The 15,154-nt window shown below is 49.3% G+C and overlaps 1 protein-coding gene across 2 annotated transcripts in view; it reads right to left on the minus strand.

The window, feature by feature from the left end:
• Nucleotides 1–1,891: 1,891 nt before the first annotated feature.
• Nucleotides 1,892–15,154, minus strand: part of ITPR2 (inositol 1,4,5-trisphosphate receptor type 2) — a 536,947-nt gene continuing 523,684 nt past the window's right edge. For both annotated transcript variants that reach the window (XM_051850872.2, XM_051850873.2), the window contains 2 exons: nucleotides 6,033–6,194; nucleotides 1,892–4,571 (listed from right to left, as the gene is read on the minus strand). In XM_051850872.2, the coding sequence (XP_051706832.1) occupies nucleotides 4,485–4,571; nucleotides 6,033–6,194 (249 nt within the window). In that variant the 3' untranslated portion in view covers nucleotides 1,892–4,484. The remainder of the gene's footprint in view (nucleotides 4,572–6,032; nucleotides 6,195–15,154) is intronic.

Below are 15,154 nucleotides of genomic sequence, written 5' to 3' on the forward strand. Positions count from 1 at the left end.
GGGACCCGGCCTCTGAACACTTCCTGTGGCTGCCGAGGGTCAGGGTGACTTGCGGATCCACCACCCTGCGCCCCACGTGCACGCCCACTGCTGCCCTTCTGCGCAGTGACTCTCACCGGAAGAGGAACTCACGGTCTGCTGCCCTCCCCCAGCCTCTCCTCTGATCCCAAACCAAGCAAAAACAGCTCTTGCCACACCGCTTCAGGGAACTGTGGCACCCTGGAAAAAACCCATATGAGCAAAGAATTCTATTCATAGACTGCATGTGATTCGCGCCCCTGGGTGGACTTCAGCTGTGGCATGCTCAGGTCTCTTCCACAAGGAACTAGCAGTGGGTGTGAAAAACCAGGAAACCGGAGACGAGCAAATGGCCTGTGCCCACGGAGTCAGCCAGGGTATTAGACACAACGTAGGAGGACCAGGAGGTGTCGGTGAATTGGGAGTCTGAATGAACCCCGGCACAATGCTCCCTCTTGTCTGCTCATCAGTGTGGGTCTAATCACCAACGTTCCTGTTCCCCTCATCTTGTTACGTGAAGTAATACCATCACCACCTTTTCCTATCAAGGAGGATATTATTTAGAGACATGGCAAGAAATGAATTTTGCCCTCAACATATCTCATACAAGAGTCACACATATCCAATTTCATTAATATTAACTTAAAAATGTGGCCTTGGGTTCATGTTTGCTGAGGCAAATATAGTAATCTTCTACTGCAGGCAAAGAACAAAATCTACCTGGCGACGTGAGACGTGATGGCATGATAATTTCATAAATTATTCAAGGCTACGGAAACACTGCAGTTGGGAGCCAGTGCCCAGATTTGCTGTCAGATGTCTCGATTTTCACAGGCAGTGGGGCTCTATGCTTGTTTTGGTTTTGTGTGTTTCCTTGACTAAACGGGAGAGCTTTATCAACAACTATTTGAGAGACGGGAGCAAATGAGTGACTGGAGGGTTTTAATTAGCCTCGCACACTTTCTACAACCTGGAATTGGTTGTCAGGTTTTGGAACTAGCTCACCATGGTCTCCTCACTCCTATGTCTGGCGTGCATGGCAGAGCTGCACACGAGGTGCCCTTCCTGGCTGCTGTGGGCGTCTGTGTGGGTGCTGCAGACGCCCGCTCCCTCTGTTCTGCATGTGTCTTAGATCGCAGCTTCTGGAACGGGCCTGTGGGTTAGAATGGGCTGACTGGTTATTCCATGTAGCTTCAAGAACAGCTACAGGGTACGTATCATCTTAGGATTGTTTTCCCACAAAGTACTGTGCTCTGCATATCATGGGTCAACTCTGGTGTCTGGAACCCGTGACATCACTGAGCCGTGCAATGTCCAACCTACTGGGTCGCTGGAGGTTAAGCCCTTGTCTGCCATTCCCTAAGCTCAGCTCCTCTGTTCCCTACTCAGCACACTGGGAAGCAGAGGGCCCCATGTTCACCTACTCCCCACTCTCTCCGTTCATTCTCAGTCCTGGGGCTGGGCCATACCACACGATCTTTGCAATAAAGCAATCATAAACTAAAAGGGGCAGCCAGAATACCGAATTGTGAGCTGAGAATATAGGAATAAGCACACAGCTAGTCCCAGCTTGAATGAAATAACCCCTTGATAATATCAAGAATCTCTTTACTAACAGAAAAAAATGTCAACATCCAAGAAAACAAGCCCTTTTCTAAGCTATTTTTCTAAGAGGCAGAAATGATAAATCTTTGCATGTATATAATTTATTAGTATTACAGTCCCATGTGATACAAGCATTTTCTCATCTAGAAATGCTATTTTAATCTAGAACACACATGTATTTGTGTTAAACTCCTTAGCCTCAGAATGGAACACAAAGAAGAACAAAAACCCTTTAAAACTAAAAATATTACTCAGCAGAAATTGACACTTTTAAGCCAATATGTATTTTAATAGCTAAATATGTTAAAATCTCCCTTAACAAAGTCAAAGATGATTGTACTTATTTTAATATCACTATATAAATATGAGGATTGACACTCACCTAGGCCAAAAAGTCCAGTTGTATTAATAAACATGAGCGTGCACATAACAAAATATAAATTTGTAGCCAACGTCAAGTTTCCCCATTATTATCATCCCCACCATGAACTCAATGTCCTGGAAGCGCCTTGTTTTTGTTTGCTTGTTTTTGTTTATTTAGATTTATAATCTCCAAGCATTTAGGCAGGAAAGAAAGAGGCACTAAAAACATTTAATTAAAAACTGGAAACAGTTTAAATGTTGAAGAATCAAGGGTCTGGTGAAATGCGACATCTTCAGGGTATTTCCCACAGGAGAAAGGAGGCTGTGGCACAGTGAGCGGCCACTGTGCAATGGCTGGAGACGGCGGGTCACTTGCAGATGGCAGGTACAGATCCGATGGCTTCTTCCCCATATCATGAACCCTCACAGTGTCAGGAAAACTGAGAGCTCAGCATCTGAGAGACAGGGTGCTCCCATCTGTGCAAATCCGTGTATCCTCTCTACCTTTAGTTCAGACCTCAGAAACATTTTCAGTTTGGACTAAAACAGAGACAGGTTCCTCTGTTTGAAAAGGCTCATTATTTACTACCTATCTCTTTGTTCTCTTTTCTTCTTTTCCCTATCCACAAAACTCTGCCTGAATAAAATACTTTAAGGTATGCATTTTTTTTTTACCTATTACCATAACTACCAATGATAATTCTGTAGCTTAAAAATGGCTGCTTTAGTCAACGTTGATTTTGGTGAAGCCATTTAAAAAAACAAATAGATGAAATGGCTTCAAGTTGTCCTAAAAGAATTAAAGATAATTGAGTGACAGCTAAATGTTCTCCTGTACTTGCGGAAAGCCTGTTACACCCTAAGGCTTGTGCTGCGTGTGGCAGACCACAATCTCTCAGCATCTTTGCGTCGTGGATACCGGGATCGCTCAGCTACCTGTCAGGGCACAGTGAGAGAGTGTTCCTTTGGGGAGGTACTGGGGTGGGGGAGAACCAAGAGACTGGGCTCAGAACTTCATTTCTCTGCCTTCCGACAGCTGGGTTCCGAGTCTCTATTGTAACCACATGGAAGAAGGATTGATTCAGGTTTCCTTTATATTCGACTCAGACCCTGACTTGGGACTTTTAGGACCCAATAACTTAAACCATGTTACAACAGTCCCAAAGCTGTGACAGTGCTCACAGCACCCGGCAGTGGACCTTAAACCGTGGCGGTAATCACTGAACCTTTCGATGCGGTAGCGACTCCACGGGCAACCTGCAAAGCATCTCCCAGAGCCCAGGGTCCTGGGATTGGCCCCCTTCCACAGAGCACCTCTCCTAACACTTGCACTCTCTCTCTGTGGGGCACTCTAATACCCCAGATGGAGCGCCTCTAAGAACAATCTGACCATGTCAGGCTATTTTCTCCCTCAACAAATCCTGAGTGCATGACTTAACAGAAAAACAATTTGGGCAAGAGATTTTTATCTTACATTTGGAAAAGCCCTTCCAAACACAGTGTTAAATATGCAATCGAAATGCTGCATTTCCTTGAGTATTCAATACATTTCTCGGATTTTTTTTTCCCCTCTAGTGCAGGAGTAGGATACCAACATTTGCTTCCTTAAGCACAGCAAACATGACTCAAACAGCTTTCACTCCACCTTTATAGATGGGAAGGCCACTGTTACAAGCTTTTCAGGATTTCCTGTCCCTGTGAAGCATTTTCATTTCTTAATCTCAATATAATTTAACGGCATTCATATGTTCTCAAAAAAATTTTTCCCTGGGGCGGTCGGCTTTTTCTTCCCCCAAATCTTTTACAAGCTTAGCCTACACATGACTCAAAACACGGTCTTAACAAGGCTACATGGAAATCTGCCTTTGTGCTCCACTCTCCCAGGGCCCATGAGAAACTGGGAGGAAGCAGCCACAGTCCAGTTCCGCTGTCAGCACGCCGGGCACAAGCTCCGAAGCGCGAGTCCACTGTGTTCCACGTTATAAATAAAGGGGTTGCCCTGCGACAGCGACAGGCTGGAAGCATTAGCGGTTTTCTTTGCAATGCTCATTTTTAATCTTTCCTGGTATTCGCCTGAGCAAAACGTAGCCACCAAAGTGGGACTTCCTGTACACTGACCCATAGGAAAAGAGAGAAATTCCAATCAGCGCAGCAGCATGGGGGTTGCAGTCGGTGCTCAGACAAAGCTGACCGCTCTCCGCTGAGCAGCAGGGAGCCCTGGCTGCCCCGTCTTTCTCCCTGCCTCTTCCTACCCACTGCAGCCTCCTGAGCAAGTCGCTTCACGTTGCCTTAAGAATGTGTGCTGTGTGCTGTCGAGCGGCTGCACTTTAGCCTGGGTCTTCTCAACCATGAGAACACAGCTACAGATTGTTCTCGGAGCGAAACCGCTCCGCATCTTGGCACTTGGCTGTTTGTGACTTCTCAACAATAGGCACTGTTCCTCCGCTCCGTGATCAGGCAGGCCGCTGCTCGAAGGCCGGTCACGGCTCCCCATGGTATCAGTGTGGTGGCATGTGATGATTCACATGGGCTGTGTTTGACCCCAGGAAGCCCAGTCTCTGCTTATTCTTCCTTTGTTCTGTCATCTGGGGAAGAGAGAGAGCGCGTTCAGCTGATCTTCCCTCTGCAGCGCGCATCACAACGGCTCTGGGTTAGCACTTCCCCAACACCCACTGTCCGCCCTCACATGGGACAGATTTCTCCCCTCCCAAAAAGGAGGGGGGGATTTGTTAAAAAGTGAATTTTCATAAACAGGGGAAAAGAGCAAACCCCCTTCCCCGGGGTTATGGTTAGGAAACAGGACCCAGGGTTCTTTCTAAAACAGAGCTTGCTTGTCACATAGTTAGCACCACCACCACAGTCACTTTAATAGTTGCCACGGTTACTGTCACTATTATTTATTTATTTATTTTTTGACAGGCAGAGTGGACAGTGAGAGAGAGAGACAGAGAGAAAGGTCTTCCTTTTGCCATTGGTTCACCCCCCAATGGCTGCTGCGGCCAGTGCACCGCGCTGATCCGATGGCAGGAACCAGGAGCCAGGTGCTTTTCCTGGTCTCCCATGGGGTGCAGGCCCCAAGCACTTGGGCCATCCTCCACTGCACTCCTGGGCCACAGCAGAGAGCTGGCCTGGAAGAGGGGCAACCGGGACAGAATCCGGCGCCCCGACCGGGACTAGAACCCGGTGTGCCGGCGCCGCTAGGCGGAGGATTAGCCTATTGAGCTGCGGCGCCGGCACACTATTATTTTTATGAATGCTAACAATTTTATATGATGAAGGGGTCGATTATAGCATTGAAGTGGCAGATACTAACGAGGATCTGTCTTTCCCAGGAGTTTAAGAATTGCTTTCGAGGCAGAAAGTATGATTTTTTTTATTATTATCATCAAAAAGTGTATCCAGCTCCTTGTATTTTGTCATTGGCTAGCTGTTCTCCTTCCACAAAGGGGCAGGGAAGCTGACGCCCCCACTTGCTGAGACGTGGTCCTGCAGCACAGTGTGGGGTTTCTTCATTGGAGTTTGTAAACCTCTGCGGATAACACTGAACTGGAACGAACTGGCCTAAACCAGCCTCTGGACGTCAAGCCTGAGTTGGCCCAAAGGGATCTCTGTGTGTAGCAAACTGCGACCCAGCGGGACGCGCAGGCAGGTTGTAGCCCAAAGGCACAGGATACTCTCGTAGCTAAGCAACTGGTCTCGGCCAACCCCAGCAGCCAGACCCTCAGCCAATCACAGGCTGAGGACGGCCAGATTATGCCCAAATAAGGGACTGTGCCAACCGGGCTGTCTCTGTACGTCATTTCCTGTCTGTCTGCCTATAAAAGCAGCTCACCACACGGCCAGGGTCAGAACTGGGAACCGTGTCTGGTCAGGAGGCTCAGCCCACTTCTCGGAAGATGTTCTTGCCCAAGTAAACTCAGATGTAAGTTGACTGGTCTCAGTCTTTCTTTTACCAGTAACATTGTGGTTCCCAGGAGGCTCCAGGTCTCCCACACGGTGCTGGGCCATCCCACACGACCCCGCCCCACGGCCCCCAGCGCACTGACCTGCTCCTTGAGCTCCGCCAGCTGACCCGACAGCTGTCTGACCAGACTCATGGTCGACTCCAGCTTCTCCTGCAGGCTCCGGATCTCGTTTTGCTCGCTGTCCCCTTCATTGCTCACGAGAGACATGGCTCGCATCCGAGGAAACCAGTCCAGGTTCTTCTCCTGAAAGCAATTAAGTGAGCAGGAACAAGGAAGTGAGCGTGGGGAGGAGCCTGAAGGCCGATCCAGATTGTTTACAGGTGTTCACTGCTATTAACACTAAAGTCAAGTCAGCGCTCACTCTTCCCCTCTCTGGCCAGGGGTGGGAATGAAGCAAGGGTTAGACATGGCTCTTCCAAGGGTGGGAGAAGCTCCAGTTCTGGAACAGACTTGCTATGGACTCCCAGGGAGGTCCTGGAAAGGCAGAATTGACAACAGCTCCCTGTGGGCATCCCACGAATCCTGACGAATGATGAGGTGGGGGCCGGAGGCTGGGGAGGGCGCATCCACGTGTGTGGGTACACCATAGGCATGAGCTGTTTGTCTTTCCCCTGGCAGAGAGGAGAAGGGTGGCAGAGCAGGAGGGTGGTAAAAGACAGGCTTCCGTGCCAGCCGCCCATGCTAGTTTCCCTCCCACACCCCTAGCCCCGCCTGTCCCTGGGCCCCACTCAACAAGACAGAGTGGGAAGCGCGGCCCAGGTTACTCTGTCCCCTTAGGAAACACTGCATTGCAACTAGGTGAAGAGTCAGAGTTGAACTTCCCCAGTGGGAGTAGCTGCTACCCACTCTGAGTTTTTATTTATTTATTTATTTTAATTTTATTTGTTATACCCTCCTGTGTTTTTAAGAGAACTGACTGTAGGTAGCCCACCAGTATATATGTCCCCTCCATGAAGGTAGGGACCCAGCTGTCTTGAACTATGCCTGAATGCTTACTTATTTTGCTTTTTTTCAGTTCCCAGAAGAGCCCTGCAAGGTCTATCACACTGTCCTCATGTTACCATAAGGAAACAGAAGGCTCCAAGGATTTACTGATCCAAGTCCCAAGTTCGTGAGTGGCAGAGCTGGGCCTGGAAAGTGTTCCATTGTTGACCAGGTGAACCTGTCTATCCCCATCTATCCACCTGTTTCTCTTAGGCACCTTGGCCCTGCTGGCCTGGCAGTAAGTTTCTTGCTTAAGATTCTTTCCAGCCCAGGAAAGTCCAGTGAAGTGGCTCCAGCCACCTGAGCTGCGGGGCTCCCACCATGAGGGTGGTCAGAGCACTTGCCCTTCCCACTGCATACTGGCAAGGTCCAGCATATGTGTCTCAGGGCTGCCATCCCGGTCTCACTGGTGGCCTTGACATTGGCTTTTTATCCTTGTTGCAGGGTCAGGGAGTAACAAGTTCTTTTTAGTTCCCTATCCCCAGTGCCTTGAAAAGGGCTGATAAAGGATTAAAGAGAAAACCCATTGAAGAGTTTGAAATGGCATTTAAACAGCTGTAGTTAATTAGCATTTCAAAAGGGAACAGTCACTTACTCTGAAGTGCATAGTGACAGATTCATTCAATCAATCCTTCAACATCTATTGTCAAGCACTTAGGGAAGAAAAGCCAGATAAGATCCTGTCTGCTCTCCGGGAGCTCTTGGCTAGGACAGCTGTCCACAGACGGTGCCTGCACGCTGGTCCCTGGGGTTGCTTGTGAAAGCTGTGGATTCCAACCCTAACACCTCTTACCCAATCAGAACCTCTGGGGAAGTGCATGGTTGATCACGCCACTGTGTGTAACACCTCTGGTCTACCAGAGCACAGAAGACAGATCACGACCACTGGGGCAGTGACAGGGCAGACAGATGGAGCTGTTGTGGGAGAGGGCAGAGGAAACCAAAGAGGGACCCATCGAATGTTTGCAGGGTAGCACAGAGGGTCCAGCAGGGTGGGAGACCAGGCCTTGCCTGACCACAGTGAAGACCATGTTCTCCCAATCTGGTGGATGTGCTCCTAAGGCAGAGAGTTGGACTGACCAGAGGTTCTGTGTCTCTGGGAAGGGCATGAGAAAGATGGAGGGGTGGGGATGAACACCAGTCTGTGGGCCGGTAGGAGGATGAAGAATGGACTTGGCCTAAGCACTCTGTAAGCTCTTAATCCTGTCAAAGAGCTGATGAATGTAGGTTCCATTATCTGCCTTGCTTCTGTATTATCCACAGCATTACCTATTAACCGAATTAACAGATGAAACCCAGGTCAGAAAGTGGATTAGCTGGGCTTCCAACTCAGATCTGTCTGCATTCTGGTTGTAGAGACAGGAGACTGTAGACAGAGAATGGAATATGGAAATTTAAGATTCTGAAGGTAGAAAAACTTCAGAAAATGAGCGGTGTGGGGTGAGAGTGTCTTAAATACAGTAAATAACACTGAACTTGAGGAGTCAGTGTTTAATGGGTACCAATTTTTAACTTACAGAAATGGAAGGTGGTGATGGTTATACAACAATGGATAACCACAAAATATATCTAATGCCACAAAACTAAACATCGAAAATGGGAAAATGGTGAATGTTACGTGTATTTACCACAATAAAAACAACCACAGATTTTGAGGAAGTTAATTCTTGCGATGAACTGTGCCCACGAGCCCTGAAGTCACCCTGAGGAAGTCAGGAGTCCGGGTGGATGAGGAGCCCGTGGACAGCCTGGGGCTGAGGTCTGTAAAGAACGCACAGCGAGGGCCCGGAAGCACCAGAAGGCAGCGAGAAGAAGATGGGCCAAGTGCATTTTTGTGACATGTTGTGAAGATTTCCTGGTGAAGCTCTTTGAGGGCCCTTAATACAGAGGGGTGGGGAGGACTACGAAGTAGGCAGCTGCCACCAGGGTCCTCAAAGGAGGAGGGGCTCCTCCTGGCAGAGACAGGAAGGCAGCATCCAGGAGAGGCGAGCTGGTCCACACTCATGCGTCACAGGGGAGCTGCTGAGGCACCGCTATCCCATGACTGGGCCTGGGATGAGCGGCCACCCGGTGACACGGTGACGCCCAGTGGGAGGGAGGCAAGGGGAAAACATCAACTCTGAGAAAGTTTTCAGAGGAAACAGAGGAAAAAGTGTTGTTCCAATGCCTAGCACACTGTCACTCTGCCAACGAGAACAGGGGCGAGGGCTGGTGAAACTGCCGTCATAGAACTGCCATTGCAGGGCTGGGATCGGCCCACTCCTCAGTCTCTTGCTTTTCAGGAAACAACGGCAGCTCTCGGTGGATCACGGACAGAGCCATTTGGGCCAGGGGGCTCGCTTTCCTTCACTCTCTCTATGTGTTCCATGGCCCATCTATTTGCTTAATAATTCTTATGATCCCTGTGTCCGTGCTAGCTATCGGGAATCAATAGGAAGCTAAACCTTGCTCACGACATTTTTGTAGTTTATGTATGTACAAGGCAAGACGTCAACCAAAGGACGCCAGAAACAGCGACAAGCTCCGCTTAAGTGCTGGGGGGAGACTGTGGTCCTGCTGCCCTTTCACTTAGCTCCTAAACATCCTCCTCTCTTCTAACCCTCTTTTGTTTTTTCTAACCTTTCTTTCACATTTCTTCTTTATTTTTGCTTGTTTCTCAGGTTTTCCCTTTGTTTTTGCTTGCTTCATTTCTCCTTACTATTATATATTAGCTGAGTAATCTGAAATGAAAACATAATTTGAAAAGTTTTTTTTCAGTATTGAATAAGATCTTATGGTTCCTTAAGTTTTAAGGGATCCACAATGAATGCTTTACATTTTTTATCACCATAGGAAAAAAGAAACCAATTTAAATGAATTGTCTTTGGTCCTCTTTCTTTGAATAAAGAGGTCTTCAAAAGTCAGATTTGATGTAGGCAGGGAGGGAGCCAAAGAAGGCACTATCCAAACCCCACCCCTTTCCATGCTGACTCAACATGGCTGCAAGCTTGGCACACCCATTCCCCATCATGCACCTGAGCCTCACTTCCCATCATGCACAGACACCACGACACTTCTTGGATTCCAACACATACTCTGCAGCCACACATCTCCAGACGCCATCAAAACTCCTAGAGATCCCTGCAGGTACTGCAACCCACCCCAAACTCCACTCCCTTTAAATATTCAATTACACCTTGTCCCAGGTATCGCCCCATCCTATAAAAAGATCTTAAATCTTAAAAAACCCGCATACTCATTTTCTCTTGAGGTTGTCTGTACTTCCATCTGAGTGTGCATTTTCCTTTTGTCTTTAAATGTATCTTATTGTGTGCTCCCCTTTATCTATATTTCCTCCTTGAATTCTTTTAGGCTTGGAGGCAAGAGCCTGGAACAAGTCTAGTGGGCAGGGATCTCCCCCTGACTCATAACAATTTCACCAGTGATTGTTCTTCAAAAATTAGTGCAAAAGGTACTTTATTTCCCCCCCAAATTATCTCAAATAGAGTGGTGATCTTGGAATGTTGTATATGCTTTTCTACCAAAAACAGTTCCCAAAGAAGCACCCAGAAGTTCCCTTCTCTGTTGTAAAGGCTTCTGTGGAGGCTCATCCTTAGCAGGGTAAGGAAACAGGTGAACCCTAGACCCTCGGCACAGCCAAGGGACTTGGGATAGACAGAGAGAGCAGCTACCAGTTAACAAGACACCACTTCCGCACCACGTGGCTGCGATGTGTTTGCCCTTTAACAAAACAGAGTTGTCTGATTGGCTCTGTTATTCCTCAGTGTACTCATATATGCTATGTACATCTTGTGATCATAACACGATTATTAGATCCCATGTTGACTTTGGTGAGTCAATATGAAATCATTTCCTGATTTCATCAGGAATGAAAATATTTGACCACTGGATAGTATAAACTGAAGGAAGTTGTGGATTAACTATTAGACTCTGAGGCTACAATGTATGACCCTAATAACTTGGTGAGTAGAAATTCAGAGCTTCTCAATGTTTCTAAAATGCATTGCTCTGAGACGAACCAGTGTCCTTCAGGACACGTTAAAGCATGCCAACTGTAACTCTTGCTATCTCTAACTACGACTACTAGTGTATCTTTCTGGATGACTAGAAGATCAAGAGGTATACATTTAAAAACTCTTCAAATAGTCATTTCAGTGGTCAGATGCATCTGCCCTATTTAATTTTATAATTATTTGATAAAATGATTAGCTTGTCGGTGTCACTCAAAGACGAGCCGGGCTGTGTTTCATATTTGGTTCTTAAACATGACCACCCATTTGTGGGACAGAGCACCAATGTGGGAATCAGAATACCTGGATTCTGGTTTTAATTCAGCCCTAAACTAACTGCGTGACACAAGGGGGGAAAGCCTTCTTCTCTGAGTCACGGTTCCTCATCTGTCAAGCCAGAATGCCGCCCTAGGTGGTGCTGACATCTCTTCCAGCTCTTCATTCTGTAAGCTACGAATCCAAGAAAAGCTTTGAACATCACGTTTCTCAGAGAAGACTTGTGCTTACCAGATGAGCAAACAGAAACACACATTTAGGCTCCACGCAATCCTGAAGCCACATAGCCCAAGCCCAGCACATGACGAGCGCCCAGCCTGAAACCTAGAAAGTGCAGGTCTCTGGGAGGTCTCACAACACGACAGGAGCAGTGTTCCTGCACACAACCGCCACTGCTGGACAAGTTCTTCCTCCCATATTACAGGGCAGGGCGGCTCCGACAGGATCCGTCCCTGCTGAAGTATCAAGAAAAACACAAAGAGTGCAATTTTTCTCCACATCAGAGTTTAAGAAGTCCCGAGATTGATTTTGGTGAGTCAAACATTGGAGACGCTGTCTCGTGTCATTTCAGTTTAGCTCTAGGTCCACACTGAATCGCTGGTAGGAAAACTAAAGAGAAAATATGTATGGCCATGTGTAGGATACTTGGTCTGCAGCGTGGAGATGGTGGGAGGCGGGGAGTCTCAGGGGAGGAGCCTGGTGAGAGGCCATTTGGTCACCGAGTGCACTGCCTTTGGAAGGGTTGAAGGTCGTGCTTGTGGGAGCTCAGTTCCTGCAGGATGAGTCAGTAGAGGGAGGCTGGTCACGCGGCTTCCGCCATGACACCATCTGCCACGAGGTACTCACCAGACACTGAAACAAATGGGGACACCCGATCCTGGCCTTCCGGCTTCCGAGACTGTGAGCTTCTCTCTACATGTGACCAAGTTATTAACCACAGCAACGGCAACTGGCCTGACACAGATCCCATCCCTCGACTTTGTATCAAGTGTCAGGCACATCAGTGACCTTGCGACCAATACCCACAACAATGCCAGAAGGGAGGACAGCTAACACCCCCACTGTACAGACGACAACACTGAGGCAAGAGGAGGCTTGGGTCATGGGGTGTTGTACGTGACTAAAGCAGGCTTTGGCTTCCACCCCTTTTAACTGGAAATCTCGTGCTCCTTCTGCCACACTGGACGACCTCAGTGACTAGTGGGTATGGTCCAGGCTGGGCTTCTGAACTTTCCAAAGGAAACAAAGACTCTGAGTCTCCCAACACAAAGTCCAGGAACTCGAATCCCTTGATTACCTCTTCTAGGATATGCTAAAAGCTCAGTTACTGGCCAGCGCCGCAGCTCACTAGGCTAATCCTCCGCCTTGCGGCGCCGGCACACCGGGTTCTAGTCCCGGTTGGGGCGCCAGATTCTGTCCCGGTTGCCCCTCTTCCAGGCCAGCTCTCTGCTGTGGCCAGCGAGTACAGTGGAGGATGGCCCAAGTGCTTGGACCCTGCACCCCATGGGAGACCAGGAGAAGCACCTGGCTCCTGGCTCCTGCCATTGGATCAGCACGGTGCGCCGGCCGCGGTGGCCATTGGAGGGTGAACCAACGGCAAAGGAAGACCTTTCTCTCTGTCTCTCTCTCTCTCACTGTCCACTCTGTCAAAAAAAAAAAAAAAAAAAAAAAAAAGAAAGCTCAGTTACTGAGAATCAGAAGCACAAGCCCTGTAGGCCTCACATCATAGACACACATAAAGATACGGAAATGCACCAGCACTTGCAGCTCCTGCAGTTCGGTAGAAGGCTCTGCACTATCCCTCCCGAGGGGCGTCCCAAGTGTTACAGTGGAACACTGACAGCCTGCTGGACAGAGACACCTCCCTTCCTGCTCCTAGATGTTACTGTGCCTAGGTGTGTGCTCCCAAAACTATCTGCTAAGGTTTTCCTCGGGTGCCATCCTCTTGTATGCCTTGGATTTATATTGCATTTTCTATTCTAAAATTCCCTTTCAATCCTCCCGGGCTGAGGATGACCGTTCTCCCACAGCCTCAGCGCGACCCACTGCCTGCCTCTCTTTGCACTCTGGGTCTGAAGACATCAGAGACGGCTTTCAAGGGGGGGCCCTCGCAACGCAACTCCTCCTTACTTTACCAGGAGGTCCCTGGGGGAAAGACACCAGCCCTGCTTTCCTGGAACTTCAGTCCTAGGAAAGGAACTGGGAACAAGGGTTCTTTCTGAATTGAGCAATCGTTTCAGTGAGGGAGCACCTCCTGTGGCCCACAGCAGTGCTGCTCAGCTCCTGTAGGTGCCATGAGCTTCGCAGCCTCGCGCCAACCCTTGAAGGGCAGGTTCGGCCTTATCTCCAACACTGAAGGGACTGCCGCGATACTGGGGTTTGGCTCCTCCCCAGCTCCTCGTGAGCACCCACGTGACAGGCACTGCTCTGGGTGGAGAGTGGACAGGTTGGCTCTCCCTGGGGCTCCACTACCTGGGGTCACGAGGAAGGAAAGATGGGGAACAGTCTCTTGTTGGACAAATGTTAGGGGCTGCAGGTCAAAGAGGAAGGGTCCTGCAGTGTTCTCTGAAATTAAACGTCCATCCCTGGAATGAGAAATAAGTGAAAATCCTGGCCACTCATTCTAGAAGAGGAAGAAGAAGAAGCGGTACTCCATGAGAAATGTGTTCCAGGACTTGAGGACTCATTCCTGTAGCAGGACTGACAGAGGCAGTGTGGACTCCACTCGGGCTTGAATGTTCCTTTCCTTTCCAACTCTCTTGGAAACTTGACTGCCATTGAAAGGGGGGCCTTTAAGAGGTGGGAAGGTTATAAGGGTGGAGTGCGGCATGTGTGCCTTTATGGAGGGGTGAATTCATTGAGAAGGGGCAATCCAGCCCCCTCTTCCTCTCTCGACTTCTTTTTGCCTTTCTACCATTTATGGCGCAGCAAGAAGACCCTCACCAGATGCTGGCTCCTTGGTCCGGGCTGTCCCCGCCTCCAGAACCGTGAGCCAGTGAACTGCCATTCACCATAAAGGATCCAGTCTGTGATATGCTGTTCCAGTAGCACAAAGCAGACCAAGGCTGCTCTCAGCTGAGAAGCAGGCCCAAGGGTTCCAACACTGATGAAGAAGCTATGGCGTAGCAGGCCAGTGTTGAGCTGTGGAGTTTCAAAGACTCCTGAGACCAGACCCGTGTCCTTAGAGTGGTTCCAGACTGGTGGGGGAGATGGTCTGGACAGGGGCCAAGGAGGGCTGTGGTGGGCTTCCTGAGGGGTGAGGGTAGGCTGCATGCCAGGTAGGCGCTTAGGTTATTCGGGAGGTTTGAGAAAACTGCTCTTCAAGGCCCGCCTCTCCCAGGCAAGCTGGAACAGCACTGAGTCTGGAAAGCAGGGCTCTGGGAAGTGAACTGGAAAATCAGGTATTGATTCAAGTGTAATGAAATCCTCTCCGCCTAGCACTGTGCCCACGGTGGCGGGGGGCTGGTCTTATCCCCCAGGACAACTGGGGCTGTGAGCTGAGACCACAGCCTGGGGGAACTCAACTTGCTTCCCTGGCCCACCTCTCCTCGTCCTACCCCCTTTGTAGGAACTGCCTGTTGCCCACGAGCAGGGGGTCCGTGTTGCACTGGGAAGGGAAATGGTTTGTGAGTTCCCTTTTGGTCTCACCCCTAACACAGAATGCAGATGAGCGACGGGGAGGCCAAGGACTTGGCATGGAACAAGCAATGCCAAGCAGGGCCAGCACAGGTCTCTTCCACTCATGGTGGCCCCCAGCTGTGGGAATGCTACCAAGCCAGGGCCAACCCCAGCACACAGCAGTAGCCCCGGCTGCCCCCAGGTGGTACCGACGTCTGGCCAGTCAGTTCCTCTTGGGTTCTGCCCGCATGAAGCCTGGCTTCCATTTTCCTCTACATCTGTTCATGGTGGAGTCTTGTCTGTTCCCAGCCAACA

This window comes from Oryctolagus cuniculus, chromosome 9 (genome assembly GCF_964237555.1).
Source record: "Oryctolagus cuniculus chromosome 9, mOryCun1.1, whole genome shotgun sequence".
Taxonomy (NCBI): domain Eukaryota; kingdom Metazoa; phylum Chordata; class Mammalia; order Lagomorpha; family Leporidae; genus Oryctolagus; species Oryctolagus cuniculus.